The sequence below is a fragment of the Salvelinus sp. IW2-2015 genome, linkage group LG4q.1:29 (genome assembly GCF_002910315.2).
Source record: "Salvelinus sp. IW2-2015 linkage group LG4q.1:29, ASM291031v2, whole genome shotgun sequence".
In the NCBI taxonomy this organism is placed as follows: domain Eukaryota; kingdom Metazoa; phylum Chordata; class Actinopteri; order Salmoniformes; family Salmonidae; genus Salvelinus; species Salvelinus sp. IW2-2015.
Genome location: NC_036842.1, coordinates 24,253,351 through 24,272,602, shown reverse-complemented (window position 1 = coordinate 24,272,602; position 19,252 = coordinate 24,253,351). Strand labels below are relative to the sequence as shown.

Here is a 19,252-nt window from a genome sequence, read left to right as displayed (position 1 = left end):
AGAGAGATCCTTTCCTTCCAGTTCTCTGCTGCCTGCGGACTGGAAACGAATTGCCAAAAAATCTCTGAAGTTGGAGACTTTTATCTCCCTCAACAACTTTAAAAATCTGCTATCCGAGCAGCTAACCGATCGCTGCAGCTGTACATAGTCCATCTGTAAACTACCCACCCAATTTACCTACCTCCCCCCCATAACTGCTTTTATTTATTTTCTTTTCTGCTTTTTGCACACCGAGTACCAATATCTCTTCTTGCACATGATCATCTGATGATTTATCAACTCCAGTGTTAATCTGCTAAATTGTAATTATTCGATTTATTGCCTACCTCATGCCTTTTGCACACATTGTATATAGATTCTCTTTTTTTCTACCATGTTATTGACTTGTTTATTGTTTACTCCATGTGTAACTCTGTGTTGTCTGTTCACACTGCTATGCTTTATCTTGGCCAGGTCGCAGTTGCAAATGAGAACTTGTTCTCAACTAGCCTACCTGGTTAAATAAAGGTGAAATAAATAAAATAAATAAATAATTTTCAAGGATACCAGTGGCGGTTGGTGCCGTTTAAGATTAGGGAGGATATTTTTTATGTGCACGGCCTTATTTCTATTACAGCATATTGGATGACTGTCATTCATATTCCATTCACCCATTTCAATGTAACAGCGATAGGTTTAGGCTACTCAAATGTACCCTAAACCCATCATGAGGTTGGTACAACCTAGCCTACAAATGAACGTTTATAACGTAGATGTAAAGGTCGAGAGACAAATTAGACTAATCATTGTGTGACACACACATTCAATACCGCATTGCACACTCTTGCCTGCATCTAGCTAATCTGGGGTGTAATCATTAGTCCAAACAGTTGCAAAACAAAGTGTTTGCTTCCTTTTAAGAAACGTTTTGGAACAGAATCGGCGGAATGAATACATCCCTGATCACCGCACACACAATTCACTTTCATAGCAGCCACATACAGCATTATCACTTGCTCGTTATATAATTCCTTCTCGCATCTTTGTGCTCTTCTCCTCTCACCTTTAGCTAGCCGCCACACAACCTAAATTGCTGTCACCCTATGCACTTCATAGTCAGCAAACTAGAACTAACGCGTTTGTACACACAGATTGGATTTTGGGTTTACTATCACACAATGCAGTGTACAGCAAACAGTTTACCAGTTACACCGGCAGGCCCAGGTGGCAATACATTTATAAACCCGAAAGCTTAAGTGAAAGGTAAACAAACAAAACAAAACAACAACAAAAATTGCCTTCTCTCTCTGCTGCTTCTCCTTAATTTTTGAAGAAATTAATGTACTAAAAACTGTTCAACTATTGTCTTTCTCTCTCTTTGAGTCAACTACTCTATGCAAGGGGGTGAGAACCATGAGCCTCCTAGGTTCTGAATTTAAGTCAATGTACCCAGAGGAGGACCCAAAATAGCTGTCCTCCGGCTACATCATGGTGCTACTCTAGAGGGTGCTGTTGAAGCTACTGTAGACCTTCATTGCAAAACAGTGTATTTTAATCAGTTATTTGGTGACGTGTGTATATTTAGTATATTTTTATCTAAAAATAAGAAAATGTTTTGTTTCAGTATTGTTATTTACTGAGTAGGATGGTCCTCCCCTTCTGCCTCTGGGGAGCCTCCACTGATGTATACACACACACACGAACGCACACACGCGAACGCACACACACACACACACAAACACACATACATGCACACACACTGAAAGACATGTATGTATCCACACCCTTATACACGCGTGCCTGCCTACACATATGTGAGTTTTGACATTGGATAAGCACTTTACATGTTAGCACTGTAATATCCATTCTCATCATACCTGGGTTGTTATTGATGACGTCATTGGCAATAGACCCATTTTGATTATTCTGACAGAGTTGTCATCTTTTGACACTTATAATGGAACCTCAGTAAGGACGGTTTGTGGATCATTAAATGGAAGGGGGTTAGAGAGGCTAACACAATATCTGGAAACCTTTTTTGTTTCTCTGTGTATTCCATCTCTGATGCCGTATAGAACTCCTGTTATTGAGGAATAGATGACACAGCAGCCAGAGCAAGTCAGAGCAAACCTCCATCCAGCATCAAGAGCTCTCATATAAAGAAAGAAGGGAACTCATCTTTCACTCACTCCATTCATAAAAGGATAAAACAATCCCCCATCCAGGTTAAGTTTGATGGGATCCGGAGGTTCCCAGAACCCTGTGTTAATTAGGAGGCTGGAGATCACACAGATGCATCCCATGGCATCATATTCCCTACTATATATAGTGCACTAAATACAAAATATGATGCCATTTGGGACATACCCCATCTCTCCCTTGGGCACTATTTATTTGAGAGTTTGAAGAAGCAAGCCACAGGGCACTCACCCCCACTCATAAACTACTTTGTTTGTTGTAAAACGTCTTTAGACTTCTGAATTATATGCGCTGTTTGTTTCCTCGTCAGGAAGATTCTGTGTAATGTTAATGTTTTATTTAATACTACAGCCAAAGGTTTCAGTTCTGAAATATATACCCACTGGACATAGAAATCAAGGTAATTTCATTGAAATGAAGTGGAAAGAATGTTGATTCAACTAGTGTGTGAAGCTTGTATTCAATTGCCCTTCCCTGATTCACACAAGGGAAATGTATGGCAGATTTAAGATGAAGTCGTCAAACCTGGCACTTAATAGGCACCCTTGGCACTTAATAGGCACTTAATGTAGTGGGTACCCAGTGGGTACCCTTGTGATAAACAATAGGCTGAATTCTTCTAGACTGGCTCCTTGACAGACACAAAGGGTGTTCATAGTGTATATGTCATGAATGAGAAGAGAAAGTGGAGTAGGTGTTGGGCAAGGGGGGAGGACGTGGAGATGGAGGAGCAGGGGAGATGAAGGAGGAGGCAGCCCTGTTTTGTTTTCTATCTCTCACACCCAACCATACCTGTACCATGGAGTCCCAAAGGTAGGTTGAGTGGGTTCGTAGGATAGCCAAATCAAATTGTATTCGGCATGTACAGTGTTTACAGCAGGTATAAAAGGTGCAGCGAATCGCTTGTGTGCTCGCTCCCTCAAAAATGCAGTACATTAAAGTGGTTCCTCCAAACCAATGTTCTTTTTCATTCAAGCTTTATTCAGACATTGTAGAAATTACAAGAGAGGAAGTTAGAAGGGTTGACTCAGGGATTGAACCCTGCTCTCCGATACAGAATCATATGTGGAGACCGGGAAGTGTTACCACTCAGCCACAGCTCTGCTCCAGACCAATGTTTTATGGGGAATACTATCCTATAGGAGACATTGGAGCTCTCTGGAAGCTATTAGCTGGTGGGGAAGGCTGGGATGTGATGGAAGGGAACCAATGACCGCACACATACACCCACAGTCTCAGAGAATCCCCATACGGGACTGTCACCCCAACTCAACCCCTCTCATGCTTTCGAATAGCTTATAGTTACATTAGTGTGGTTCTTCTTTGTTCCCATATACATGAAGAAATTCTTCCTGTGTTAGGGATTGTCCCCACTATGTTATGGCCTGTGATTCAGTGCGCTGTAGGTCTCGTCTTCCTCCCCCTCATATAATTCAATTGAACCTCTGAGATTCTCCAGTAAATGTTACCATCTTCTGCTTTCAACTGTGTTTTTTTCTGGAGCTCTGTTTTGGGGAGAGTTTTCTGCTCCAGAGCATGTCATCCATGTGGGTTCTGTGGCTTCCCATCCACGTTCCTAGAGTCGAACAGACAGAACCATACACGACTGAAAACAGTGGGGATTCTTTTTCCATCTGATGCTGAGCCTCATCTTCTTCCCCTCAGCTCTGGCTTGGGGTCTGTTAGGGGATTCACTCAAGTAGAGACACTTGGTTGTCCATGAAACCGCTGTTTCTATTGTTGTGCCAATGGACGTCCATAATCAGATGTTTACTTTCACCCTAAATCTAACTTGGTTAGGCCTTGGTTAGAGTGAGTCATGTTGTAGAAACAAGCTTCATTCAGCATTTACAACACATGCCCTGCATGAGATCCCATGTATTTTGGGTGTAAATCGTTGGTCATGGTTGAGGTTTTGGTTTTTGTGTCCCTCATCGAGCAAACATTAACACTCGCACACAGAGACATACACATGCTTACACACACACACACACACACACAAACATACACACAAACACACACACAGTTGGAGACACCTGTTTACATAGGGAAGTTGGGCAGGATCAGAAATCTGTAAAGCAAGTAGCGCAGGGCTAAGGTCTGCTATAATATGACTGTGTGGGTGAGTGATATTCTGAATGTAGGAAGATCGTTCCACCAATTCAGTGCCTTTTGAAATGTGTAACTTGGTAAAACAAAAAGATTGATTTCACCTAATTTCAACATTCTGTCAAAAAGAGCACATACATGTTCAACTTAATACATTTCAAGAGGTTAAGTGAAAAAATGACTATATTAAGTGCCTATTAAGTGCCAAGGGTGCCTAAATCTGCCATACATTTCCCTTGTGTGCATCAGGGAGGGGCAATTGAATACAAGCTTCACAAAAAAAAGTGTAATGATTAAAACATTTCTAGCCTGTGTTTCTATGGGTAACATGGTTGATGTGTTATGCTCGACCCACTCAGGGTTCCACCACAACAACAAAAAACTGAAAATGGCCCAAAAATAGTAGAATAGTAGATTTGACTATTAGATGTGCTTTGTTTCTTTTGAAAGAATAATAAAGAAATGAATGGTTTCACCATATTAAAATGAGAGTTCAGTTCACATAACAGGGTTGACCTTAAAATGAGAGTTCAGTTCACATAACAGGGTTGACCTTAAAATGAGAGTTCAGTTCACATAACAGGGTTGACCTTAAAATGAGAGTTCAGTTCACATAACAGGGTTGACCTTAAAATGAGAGTTCAGTTCACATAACAGGGTTGACCTTAAAATGAGAGTTCAGTTCACATAACAGGGTTGACCTTAAAATGAGGGCCAGCTGTTTTTTCTTCTTCCTTAAAACGAATCACTAATCATCACATGAAATAAATAATCATCTTCAGAGATGACTTTGTCAAAGCAACATAATAACTAGGGCTTTACAATGATGGTGAAAACCTAACATTTGTGGATAACTGGGTTAAAATCTCTCTTGAATCAGTGGGTGCACGGGGGGACATGTCCAAATGATGAATTGTGGCACTTTAGCAAATTAATATAAAAATTCTGATTTATTGAATTATCCATGTGGTCTTCATTAAAGGTCACTTCATTTAATATAATAGACTTTTAAAATTCAATACTGGTGCACAATTTCTAAAATTGAAAAAAAAATAGTAAAAGGCACTCGTGGAAAACCCCCAGGAAAACCCCAGGATTAGAGCTATACTTTGCCCTGTGTAAGATGTGTGCCAGTGTGTGGGTTGTGTATCCGTTAGGTGTGTGGGGCTATGGGTGTGTCTGCTTTGAGTTGGACCAGCCTCTCCTCACAGTGAGTGTGTGTGGCTGGGGGTATTGTGAATCTACTGGGAGCAGAGAGCCCCATGTCTGATGCAGACATGCACTACCATCTTGGATGGTACTTGGTTCTTGGATGCCTGCTACTGGATTTACTTGGAGCTTGTCTGGAGGGACAAAGGATACCAAAGTCAAAGAGGAAATAGGTAGGGCCTCACCTGGACTTTGATCTATTCCCCTCTGAGTGCAGGTAAAGGGCACCCTGGCAGGAAAAACAGAACTAGACAATCATTTGTGCCAGGTGTGATGCCCCTCCTAAACAGCTTGGGCTAATGTTCCTATCAACCCTGTAAGGCCAGCAGGCTAGTCTCTTTTATTGGTATGTAACTGTAATGAATGTTGTGTTCTACAGTATTTAAATGCCACTTTAAACGTGGGCATGATACTGCAACAACATTTCCCCATGGGAAAAATAAAGTCATTAAAGTAAAAACACCCATATGTTTCTATTGGGTTGGCGTAGTGTGATTATGCTCCATTGATGTAGAATTATTAATGTGGTCCTTAAGCGCACTTTAGTAGGTCCTCAATATGGCAACATGACAGGGCCAGAGATGTTTATATCCTAGATAGGATCTGTTCAGTCACTTTGGTATGTGAGAGAAATATCCACATAATGAATACATTAGCATAACTGTTACAAAGGGCTTGACAATGCTTTAATTGAGTTCAGTTTCATGTTAATAACTGTGCAACGGGTCGGCTTGATTATAGAGGTCTTTAAGTTTGTTTAATGTTTGTGTGTTATTAACACGCTGAATGTTGCTTGTGGTTTTGAGGTTTTAGATCTAAGAGGTTCCCAGCGGTTTTTGTTGGTTAGACAGAAGAACAGTCGTCAGTGAGCTGTTTTAACCTAAACTATCCCTTTGGTTGAGTTAATGTTCAACAATAAAACAATGAGTACTGGGGAGATTTGTTATGGATTTGCTATGGAACCCTGACCTGTTCACCGGACGTGCTACCTGTCCCAGACCTGCTGTTTTCAACTCTCTAGAGACAGCAGGAGCGATAGAGATACTCTGAATGATCGGCTATGAAAAGCCAACTGACATTTACTCCTGAGGTGCYGACTTGYTGCACCCTCKACAACYACTGTGATTATTATTATTTGACCMTGCTGGTYATYWATGAACATTTKAAMATCTTGGCCATGTTCTGTTATAATCTCCACCCGGCACAGCCAGAAGAGGACTGGCCACCCCTCATAGCCTGGTTCCTCTCTAGGTTTCTTCCTAGGTTCTGGCCTTTCTAGGGAGTTTTTCCTAGCCATCGTGCTTCCACACCTGCATTGCTTGCTGTTTGGGGTTTTAGGCTGGGTTTCTGTACAGCACTTTGTGACATCAGCTGATGTAAGAAGGGCTATATAAATATATGTGATTTGTTCAAGGTTGTCAGGTTCTGTTTCATTGCACTATGCACTATCCAATGAAAATGACAATGTTCACCTCCCTATTAGTAGGTCTATGTTGAGTGAAATTTAATTGTGATACAATGTGAAAATCCCAGTCATTTTGTAAGTGCAATGTTAAAAGGAGGAAAACATCAAATTGAAATGTCAAAAGTACTGGGATCCTCAGCAATCCTCTGATTCTGAAGTTGTACTTGAGGCTTTTTCAGTTGGTTGGAGTTGGGAATAAGAGCTGACCCGTACTCTGAGGGATTTCTCCTATTGGGAAGTGGAAATGTTGGCCTACAGTATACTGTTACTCTTCCACTCAATATTTCACTCCATGTTATTCATCCTCTTTGATCATGTCTGTACAGTAAGTCTGTCCAGTCCTCTAGCCTCAAAGCTGACAGCGTTTCTTTGTTCCTTTTTGTAATGTCCTTCTTCTTTCAGCTCTATATATTCATATATAACATAGCATCTTTTTCAACAGCCATATTCTTATGGCTATTTCCACTACATTTTCTTGCTATTATTTTCTGGTTTCCAATTTGTGTCAATTCAATGTTTTTCAATCTTTACTTCTCTTTTCACCAGGGAAGTCCTGAGCATTGTCGTGTTTTTGTGGTGGTTTTTTATGCAAATTTTTCTACCTCCTGCTGCAAGACCCAGCCAGTTTGAGATTGCCTACATACATACCTGTGTCTGGGATAGATTTACGAACCGAACTGCTTGATTGGGCCTTTGTGTGTGGATGTGGGTGGGTGGGTGGGTGTCGGTGGGTGGGTGGTGGGGGGTAGCACCTATGCCTAGAGCAGTTGTGTGAGTGGTTGGCCTCCATAGATCTCTCAGGATGGCCTGTAGAGTGGAGCGCTGTCAGCTCCAGAGACATGGAGGCTACCAGAACAGACTGAGACTGGCGCTGACAGAGGGATATCACCCCAATTAGAAATAACCATTCGTCTCCATCCCAGGTGTGCCACTAAAGATCTGACATCTATGATGAATCCTAGGAATTTCCCATTTTCCCCCTGAAATCCACTGAGAGTAGAAGAAATCAAATGATGAACACAGGAGGCTGCTGAGGGGATGACAGCTCATAATAGTGTCTGGAATGGAATGGCATCAACCACATGGAAAACATGTTTGATTTCTTCGATAACGTTCCAATTATTCCGTTCCAGCCATTGCTATGAGCCCGTCTTCCCGAATTAAGGTGCCACCGACCGCCTGGGATGGAGAATTTGGGTGTGCGTAGCTGGGTCAACAAAGAGCATGTAAAACTAACAGGAAGAGTCATTTGTTTGTATTGTGACATGCAGCCCAGACACCGGACACATTCATTCTAGTGGAGGAGGTGGAAGGTGGAAGGTGGAAAGTTTTAAGTTCGTCGGCGTACACATCACGGACAAACTGAAATGGTCCACCCACACAGACAGCGTGGTGAAGAATGCACAACAGCGCCTCTTCAACCTCAGGAGGCTGAAGAAATTTGGCTTGTCACCGAAAACACTCACAAACTTTTACAGATGCCCAATCGAGAGCATCCTGTCGGGCTGTATAATCGCCTGGTACGGCAACTGCTCCACCCACAACCGTAAGGCTCTCCAGAGGGTAGTGGGGTCTGTACAACGCATCACTGGGGGCAAACTACCTGCCCTCCAGGACACCTACAGCGCCCGATGTCACTGGAAGGCCAAAACGATCATCAAGGACAACAACCACCAGAGCCACTGACTGTTCACCCCGCTATCATCCAGAAGGCGAGGTCAGTACAGGTGCATCAAAGCTGGGACAGAGAGACTGAAAAACAGCTTCTATCTCAAGGCCATCAGACTGTTAAACAGCCATCACTAACATTGAGTGGCTGCTGCCAACATACTGACTCAAATCTCTAGCCACTTTAATAATTAAAATAAATGTATCACTCGTCACTTTAACCAATGCCACTTTATATAATGTTTACATACCCTACATTACTCATCTCATATGTATATACTGTACTCTATACCATCTACTGCATCCTGCCTATGCCGCACGGCCATCGCTCGTCCATATATTAATATTGACAAATTCTTATTCATTCCTTTACACTTGTGTGTATAAGGTAGTTGTTGGGAATTTGTTAGATTACTTGTTAGATATTACTGCATAGTCGGAACTAGAAGCACAAGCATTTCGCTACACTGGCAGTAACATCTGCTAACCATATCTATGTGACCAATAAATTTGATTTCATTTGAAAGTGAAATGTCTTATGTAAAGTGTTTGTATTATGGCTGTTAGTGCCTTGCTCTGAACCTGCAGACATACCAACATGCTATATAACTGTCACTCGCCTGCACATCTGGCCCTCTCCACCCTCCACCTATTCCTCTGTTTGTGCTGAGTTCACATTTCCTCATTGTGTCTCAGCACGCTTGTTGAAAGCGCTACTGTTGATGACACATACAGTGCCTGCTTGAGCCTGTTGCTGCAGAGGCCCCTGGGTGAAGGGAGCAAATAGGGCATCTTGTGATGCCTATGAAGGTTCTTAATATATCCATCATAAGGAGGTACTTGAGGTACTGAAAAACATCACTTCGAGACTGCCAAGACCTTGCTGGGTCATAATGGAAAGCATCATTGTGCTGTCTGCCCCCTAGTGGGGTACTGAGTATTACTACAACAGCTCAGTACCCCTGGCTCCTGTGTGTGTGTGTGTGTGTGTGTGTGTGTGTGTGTGTGTGTGTGTGTGTGTGTATGTAATGGTACCCAAGTAAGCGCAGCCTACCAGGGAGTGGGCCAGAGGGATATCAGGCAGACAATACAGTAGATAAGCTGGAGAGGCGAGCGGCCAGGGGCAGATCCAGTGTCGGCTTATCAGAGAGGAGTCACCGGGGCGGGCAGAGGAACTTGAGAAAGAACCTTTGTTTCCAGCAGTGGAGCACCCGTACCAGCCCACCTCAGCTCTCACTGGCCCCTTGCTCAGTCACCCGAGTGCCTTGAGTTTGGATCTCTAACTCTCTGTTTCATTTACATTGAGGGTTGATGAGAGAAACTAATGTACCTTTGTGGCGCATCGTTTTGCACTTCACACTGTCCTCTCCCTCCTCCCCAGTCCACAACACCACACACACACACACACACACACACACACACACACACACACACACACACACACACACACACACACACACACACACACACGCCGGGCAGGCAGCTGCTGCTCCCACATGCTCCAGGCCAGCTTAACTTTACTGCTCCTGCGTGGCGGCTCGTCAGGGTCATCAAACAGAATTTACAACCCCTCACCCAACGCAGGCCCTCTCTGCTCCACTTTCCCCTAGGCCCAACACCTTCTCTCAGCTAGCGATGTGCACTGGGAGGGAGGGGAATATGAGGGTTTTAACATCTGAGGTTCAGTTACAGTAGATAGAGGTGTTCAGGTAGTTAGATGGTGTAAGGTAGTTTAGATGGTGTACAGGTAGTTTAATGGTGTTCAGGTAGTTAGATGGTGTACAAGTGCTATAGATGTGTAGTGTAGATAGATGGTGTACAGGTAGATAGATGGTGTTCAGGTAGTTAGATGGTGTACAAGTAGCTATAGAGTGGTGTTCAGGTAGATAGATTGGTGTTCAGGTAGATAGATGGTTGTTCAGGTAGATAGATGGTGTACAGGTAGTTAGATGGTGGTACAGGTAGATAGATGGTGTACAGTAGATAGATGGTGTACAGGTAGATTAGAGTGGTGTACAGGTAGATAGATGTGTACAGGTAGATGTGTGTACAGGTAGATAGATGGTGTTCAGGTAGATGATGGTGTGTACAGGTAGATAGATGTGGTTTCAGGTAGATAGATGGTGTTCAGGTAGATAGATGGTGTACAGGTAGATAGATGGTGTTCAAGTAGATAGATGTGTCAGGTAGATTAGATGGTGTACAGGTAGATAGATGGGTACAGGTAGATAGATGGTGTTCAGGTAGATAGATGGTGTTCAGGTAGATAGATGTGTTAGGTAGAATAGATGGTGTACAGGTAGATAGATGGTGTTTACGGTAGATAGATGGTGTACAGGTAGATATAGGATGGTGTTCAGGTAGATAGATGTGTTAGTAGATGATGGTGTACAGGTAGATAGATGGTGTTCATGGAGATAGATGGTGTCAGGTAGATAGAGGTGTACAGGTAGATAGATGTGGTATCAGGTAGATAGATGTGTTCAGGTAGATTAGATGGTACGTTAAGGTAGATAGATGGTGTTAGGTAGATAGATTGGTGTACAGGTAGATTAGATGGTGTTACAGGTAGATAGATGGTGTTCAGGTAGATGATGGTGTTCAGGTAGATAGATGGTGTTCAGGTAGATAGATGGGTATGTACAGGTAATAGTATTGGTGTACAGGTAGATAGATTGGTGTAGCAGGGTAGAAGATGTGTACAGGTAGATAAGATGGTGTTTAGGTAGATAGAGGTGTTACAGGTAGATAGATGGTGTATCAGGTAGATTTAGATGGTGTACCGGTAGATAGAGGTGACGTAATAGGTAGTAGATGTAGTAGGTATAGTATAGGTGTAGCAGGAGTAGTAGCATAGATGTGGTTGTATCAGGTGTAGCATGGTGTTACAGGTAGATAGATGAGTGTACATTAGGATAGATGGTGTGATATAAAGGGTAGATAGAGTGGTGAGTACAGTACGATAGATGGGTGATCGGTAAGTAGAAGGTAGTAGAGTAGATCAGCTGGTTCGTACCTGTAGATATATGTGGAGCTTCGATGCGTATGATTAGATAGGTGTTCAGTGTAGATAGATTGTGTAAATAGCAATGATGCGTGCGTAGTAAATAGAGGTGTAACGGTAGAATTAGAAGGTGTACAGGTTAGATAAGGTGTGGTAATAGATGGTGACCGTAGTTGATGTGTAAGGTATCATGTAGTGACAGGGTGAGATAGTGAGTAGATAGAGGTGAGGTAGTAGAGTCGTCAGTGTCACTGGTGTAACAGGTAGATATGATGGTGTACGGAGGTGCGTAATGAGTGTGGTAGCAGTGTAGATAAGAATGTGGTGACCTAGGTAGATAACGAGGTAGGTGTGACAGGGTACGATATGAAGTGGATGTGTGCCAAGGTTAGATACTGGGTGTGTAGTCGAATTCGAGCTGTCGCGTAGAGAATGCGTGTAGAGTGCTGTGGTGATCCGTATAAGGCTTCAGGTAGTGATGACGTGTTCAGGATGTGGTGTGCAGGAATGATGTAGTGCAGGAATGGTATGTATAAGGTAGAGGTTAGATTGGTTGAACAGGTAGTATGATGAGGGCGTCGTAAGATTGACAAGGTTAGATGAGTAGGTGTAGGAGATGATTGGTGTCAGGTAGAATAGATGGTAGTTTGCAGGTAGATGGTGTTAGATGCGGTTATCAGGTAGATAGATGGTGTCTAGGAGATAGATGTGTACAGGTAGGATAGATGGTGTACTGATAGGTGTTAGAGATAGATGGTGTAAGAGGAGATAGAGTGGGTTTAGATAGATGGTGTACAGGTAGTAGATTAAGAATGGTGTTCTTCAGAGATGCTGAATAGATAGGTTGTTAGGTAGATAGATGGTGTTAGGTAGATAGATGTGTTCAGGTAGATGATGGTGTTCAGGTAGATAGATGGTGTTAGTCGAGATAGATGGTTGTACAGGTAGATAGATGGTGTACAGGTAGATAGATGGTGTACAGGTAGATAGATGGTGTTACAGGTAGATAGATGTGTACATAGTGTGGAGCTAGATGGTGACAGGTAGATAGAATGGTGTACAGGTAGATGAGGTGGTTACGGTAGATAGATGTTGAGTGATGTATGGTGTTACAGGTAGATAGATGGTGTTCAGGTAGATAGATGGTGTTTCAGGTAGATAGATGGTGTACAGTAGATAGATGGTGTACGGTAGATAGATGGTGTACGGTAGATAGATGGTGTACAGGTAGATAGATGGTGTACAGGTAGATAGATGGTGTACAGGTAGTTAGATGGTGTACAGGTATGATAGATGGTTGTACAGGTAGATAGATGGTGTAAGGTAGAATAGATGGGTGTACAGGTAGATAGATTGGTACAGGTAGATAGATGGTGTCAGGTAGATAGATGGTGTACAGGTAGATAGATGGTGTACAGGTAGATAGATGGGGTATAGGTAGTAGATGTGGTACAGGTAGATAGATGGTGTACAGGTAGATAGATGGTGTACGGTAGCAGGTAGATAGATGGTGTACAGGTAGATAGATGGTGTACAGGTAGATAGATGGTGTTCAGGTAGATAGATGGTTTCAGGTAGAATAGATGGTGTTCAGGTAGATAGATGGATGTTCAGGTAGATAGATGTGTGGGTTTTACAGGTATAGATTTAAAGATAGATGGTGTCAGGTAGATAGATGGTGTACAGGTAGATAGATGTGTACAGGTAGATAGATTGGTGTACGGTAGATAGATGGTGTGTAGAGGTAGATAGATGGTGTACGGCAAGGTAGATAGGAGGTGTAAGGTAGATTGATGGTGTAGGTAGATAGATGGTGTTCAGGTAGATAGATGGTGTATGTGTCGCGGGGGGGAAAAGTGTTTTGTTGATAGGAGCTCTCCTCAAACAATAGCATGGCATTTTTTCGCAGTAATAGCTACTGTAAATTGGACAGTGCAGTTATATTAACAAGACTTTAAGCTTTCAGCCGATATAAGACACTTATATGTACCAACATTTGTTGTTTCTCTAAAATCTGCGATGGTGACATAAGGCGCTGCATGATTTACAACTGTCCCGTTGACGGGACGCCTATCCCTAAGAAGGGGTTCAATTTTAAAAAACAACTGGCGGCAACCGTAGCGCATTCAATAGGAGGTGAACAGTGGCTGGTGCTGAAAATATAGCTAACTTGTTATGCAAGTGTTGCACACCAACAGATGGAGAGAACCTACACCAGTCGAGCAAATCATTTCAACATTAATCTTCATTTTAATTTGACTTTACAAACAACAAGAGGGCTTAATTGGAGTCTATTTGGAGCCTAGACCTATATAAAATAACTTAAATGTTTGATGTAGGCTATGAGGCTTAACAGCCTAATAGAAGTAGGATTTTTTTATTAGGCCTACTTACAATTGCAACTGGTTAACAATGTAGCATCCTACATAAAACAATCATTTAAAGAAAAAAAGTCTGCATGTCGGAACTAAAACAATGTAACTAGTAATTAAAAGTGCACATTTCTAAATCCCAAACTATAAAAGTAATTGGACAGGTAGATCTAAATGATGTGACATTGTGCTTACAATAAAGAATGTAGCCCATCATGCAAATGTTTCCTATTAGCAGGACAATAGACTTTTTATAGCCCGGCTACTGTTGTGAAAATCCCTCAACTTGCAATGTATTCAATGCTTGTACTCTAAAGTGTACATTTCTAACTCAAAACAGCATTTCTTCATCAACATCTTTATGCTTTCGTTAATCTTCTTGATCTTCCTTTTTTTCTGTGGCAATTTTGAGGGGCCACGGTTGATTAGTCTGTGAAGATGACGTTATTGAATATCTCGCCAGCTTTGATCCATGCCTCGGCCGGCAGGACGCAACGTTTTTTGTTTGTCAGATGAATCATTGGAATCATTGACTCACTCACGCGTTGAAAAGAGGAAGGACGAGGAATGAGATTTAAAGTCCATGCCAGGCACACCTGTGAGCTCTGGAACGCCACCTCCGACAGGCAGAGTCAACATACGTGGCGGGTCGTCAGGTCGTCGGTTCACCCTAACATTTACATTCCTCTTCTGACAACAGAACTTGACCAACTGCTCACCAGGCACAGCAAGGGCCGCCCGGACCGTTATGCTGTTCTGCTATTCCACGGATGTGTAACCGAAGAGAGATACCACGAGTGGGCACAGAATACATAGCCTTCCAGCTGTGGACGTCTATTTCAGCACCGTTTGGCGCTGCTCTGAGACAAGCATGGAGAAACGAAAATATAAAAATATTATTTGATGTTCTTAAGACATGTGTTGACTGAATATAAGCAAGTGATGTCTGCTAAATAATCAAGTTAGGTTTCTCCAGAAATAAATAATTCTCAATAACAAACTGCCTTTATTTTCAAATTAGTGAGAATGTCTCACCCCATGTTCAAGAATTGCCTTTTTTCACTCACTCTAGGCTAAATGAAAATGAAATCTCCAAAATATCGTTACTTTTTAAACAAAGCGATTATTATTATTAATTAATTTAGAATGATATAAAAGCCCCTTAGGATCTGTGAGAATATCTGAGAAAATCTAACGAAAAATGCCCTCAGTCCTCTAAATGTAATTATTGGCAATTATTGGCATTGAAAAAAATATTTGTAGACACAGTTGAAGTCGGAAGTTTACATACACTTAGGTTGGAGTCATTAAAATTAGTTTTTCAACGACTCCACAAATTTCTTGTTAACAAACTATAGTTTTGGCAAGTTGGTTATCTACTTTGTGCATGACACGTAATTTCTCCAACAATTGTTTACAGACAGATTATTTCACTTGTATCACAATTCCAGTGGGTCAGAAGTATACATACGCTAAGCTGACTGTGCCTTTAAACAGCTTGGAAAATTCCTGAAAATGATGTCATTGCTTTAGAAGCTTCTGATTGGCTAATTGACATAATTTGAGTCAATTGGAGGTGTACCTGTGGATGTATTTCAAGGCCTACCTTCAAACTCAGTGCCTCTTTGCTTGACATCATGGGAAAATCGAGAAGATATCAGCCAAGACCTCAAAAAGAAAATTGTAGACCTCCACAAGTCTGGTTCATCCTTGGGAGCAATTTCTAAACGCCTGAAGGTACCACGTTCATCTGTACAAACAATAGTACGCAAGTATAAACACCATGGGATGACGCAGCTGTCATACCGCTCATGAAGGAGACGCGTTCTGTCTCCTAGAGATTAACGTACTTTGGTGCGAAAAGTGCAAATCAATCCCAGAACAACAGCAAAGGACCTTGTGAAGATGCTGGAGGAAACAGGTACAAAAGTATCTATATCCACAGTAAAATGAGTCCTATATCGACATAACCTGAAAGGCAGCTCAGCAAGGAAGAAGCCAGTGCTCCAAAACCGCCATAAAAAAGCCAGACTACGGTTTGCAACTGCACATGGGGACAAAGATCGTACTTTTTGTAGAAATGTCCTCTGGTCTGATGAAACAAAAATAGAACTGTTTGGCCATTGTTATGTTTGGAGGAAAAAGGGGGAGGCTTTCAAGCCGAATAACACCATCCCAACCGTAGCAGCATCTTGTTGTGGGGGTGCTTTGCTGCAGGAGGGCCTGGTGCACTTCACAAAATAGATGGCATCATGAGGCTGGAAAATTATGTGGATATGTTTTATTTATTTAACTAGGCAAGTCAGTTAAGAACAAATTCTTATTTTCAATGACGGCCTAGGAACAGTGGGTTAACTGCCTGTTCAGGGGCAGAATGACAGATTTGTACCTTGTCGGCTCGGGGACTTGAACTTGCAACCTTTCGGTTACTATTCCAACGCTCTAACCACTAGGCTACCCTGCCGCCCCATATTGAAGCAACATCTCAAGACATCAGTCAGGAAGTTAAAGCTCGGTCACAAATGGGTCTTGCAAATGGACAATGACCCCAAGCATACTTTCAAAGTTGTGGCAAAATAGCTTAAGGACAACAAAGTGAAGGTACTGGAGTGGCCATCACAAAGCCCTGATCTCGATCCTATAGAAAATGTGTGGGCAGAAATGAAAAAGTGTGTGTGAGTAAGGAGGCCTTCAAACCTGACTCAGTTACACCAGCTCTTTCAGGGGGAATGGGCCAAAATTCACTCAATTTATTGTGGGAAGCTTGTGGAAGGCTACCCAAAACTTTTGACCCAAGTTAAACAATTTAAAGGCAATGCTATCAAATACTAATTGAGTGTATGTAAACTTCTGACCCACTGGGAATGTGATGAAATAAATAAAAGCTGAAATATATCATTCTCTCTACTATTATTCTGACATTTCACATTCTTAAAGTAAAGTGGTGATCCTAACTGACCTCTAGTTTGCGAAACAGACGCCTCACAAGTGCTCAATTGGCAGCTTCATTAAATAGTACCCACAAAACCCCAGTCTCAACGTCAACAGTGAACAGGTGACTCCGGGCTGCTGGACTTCTAGGCAGAGGTGCAATGAAAAAGCCATATCTCAGACTGGCCAATAAAAACGTACTTGTCCTCTTGTTCAGTTGTGCACCGGGGCCTCCCAATCCTCTTTCTTTTCTGGTTAGAGCCAGTATGCGCTGTTCTGTGAAGGGAGTAGTACACAGCGTTGTACGAGATCTTCAGTTTCTTGGCAATTTCTCGCATGGAATAGCCTTAATTTCTCAGAAGAATAGACTGACAAGTTTCAGAAGAAAGGTCTTTGTTTCTGTCCAGTATGAGATGAGTAATGCAAGATATGTAAACATTATTAAAGTGGCCAATGATTTCAAGTCTGTATGTAGGCAGCAGCCTCTCTATGTTAGTGATGGCTATTTAACAGTCTGATGGCCTTGAGATAGAAGCAATTTTTCAGTCTCTCGGTCCCAGCTTTGATGTACCTGTACTGACCTTGCCTTCTGGATGGTAGCGGGGTGAACGGGTGCTGTAGGTGTCCTGGAGGGCAGGTAGTTTTCCCTCGGTGATGCGTTGTGCAGACCGCACCACCCTCTGGAGAGCCCTGCGGTTGAGGGCGGTGCAGTTGCCGTACCAGGCGATGATACAGCCCGACAGGATGCTCTCAATTGTGCATTGTAAAAGTTTGTGAGGGGTTTTGGTGACATGCCAAATTTCTTTAGCCTCCTGAGGTTGAAGATGCGCTTTGCGCCTTCTTCACTATACTGTCTGTGTGGGTGGACCATTTCAGTTTGTCCGTGATGTGTACGCCGAGGAACTTAAAACTTTACACCTTCTTCACTAGTCTCTCAAAGCACTTCATGATGACAGAAGTGAGTGCTACGGGGCGATAGTCATTTAGTTCAGTTACCTTTGCCTTCTTGGGTACAGGAACAATGTTGGCCATCTTGAAGCATGTGGGGACAGCAGACTGGGATAGGGAGAGATTGAATATGTCCGAAAAACACACCAGCCAGCTGGTCTGCACATGCTCTGAGGCTAGGGATGCATGATTGATAGATAGGTCAATGATGTGTATTGTATTTTAAAATAGTTTTTTTTCTAAGTAATTCTTTCCACAGCTTTCCACAAGTTATGCATACACAATAAGAAATAAACATCTCTGATAAATATGTCATCTAACCTATGATCTCATATACTGATATTCAGCACCACAATACATTAATTGTGTTTGTGTTGTGTCTCCATAGGATGTGTTTGGGCAGAGTGGGAGTCGGCGTGGGGACGGGACATGGGGTCCCCGCCAGAAAGGCTCGGTGGGACGAGGGGACGTCTTTGTGGTGGACGAGGACACAGACCTGGCTGATCCAAACCTCCAGGGGGGACACCTCAACCCTCAGTGGAAACCCAGCAGGCAGGGCCCCAAAGGCAGCCACGAGGGCAAGCCTGAGCCCTCCTCCAAACTCTTGGAGGAGAACATCACCACGGACAAGAAGACGAAAGACTCTGGAGGGAGGGGCGTCGGCCTGTTTCCCGCAAAACCCTTGGATGACATCATTATTGATTTGGATCCTGGGTCCTCCCCGAAGAAGCCCTCAGTGGAGTTTCCCCATGTCGTTAAGACTCAGATAGAGACCCCCCTGGACCAGGAGCACCCAGACTCTAACCTGTTGAGAGAGGAGGTGGAGTGGCCTCAGACCCCTTCTCAGACTGCCTTCGCCCCCACCTCAGAGCCCTCTGCCTCCCCTGTGGAGGCTGTAACTGAGAAGAGGAGACCCACCACACACATCCCCACCCAGCCTGACCGGGCTATCACTGTGGAACGAGAACCAGAACACCCACGCACAGTGACCATCGTACACAGGGAAGGGGATCTGGTTCTGGGCTCTGATGGCCAGATGTATAGGCTCCAGAGAGGGCCCCCAGGCCGAATGGGGCCCCCAGGAAAGGAGGTAAGTGTCTTCAACATCTTCCTCGACTTTTTCGCTGTGCCAGTGCTCATGTGTCATGTTGTGTAACTTTTAATGTTCATGTTTATGGAGGGTGATGCTTACTGCTTGGGACAGTTCATTAGTAGTTTTTATGTTAGAGCAGAGATCGTTGTCTTGCTGAACACGTTTGTTATGTAAACAAGAAAACAAACCTAACAATAATAATAATAATGATTATAATATTAATAACTTTATTTGTATAGCTCTTTTCAATACAAGTAACAAAGTCCTTCAAATCA

At 42.8% G+C, this 19,252-nt stretch overlaps 1 protein-coding gene across 2 annotated transcripts in view; it reads left to right on the top strand.

Moving 5' to 3' along the window:
- LOC111961706 (collagen alpha-2(I) chain) overlaps window positions 1-19,252 on the top strand; it is a 96,876-nt gene that overhangs the window by 25,065 nt on the left and 52,559 nt on the right. For both annotated transcript variants that reach the window (XM_023984167.2, XM_023984166.2), the window contains exon 6: window positions 18,273-18,974. In XM_023984167.2, the coding sequence (XP_023839935.1) occupies window positions 18,273-18,974 (702 nt within the window). The remainder of the gene's footprint in view (window positions 1-18,272; window positions 18,975-19,252) is intronic.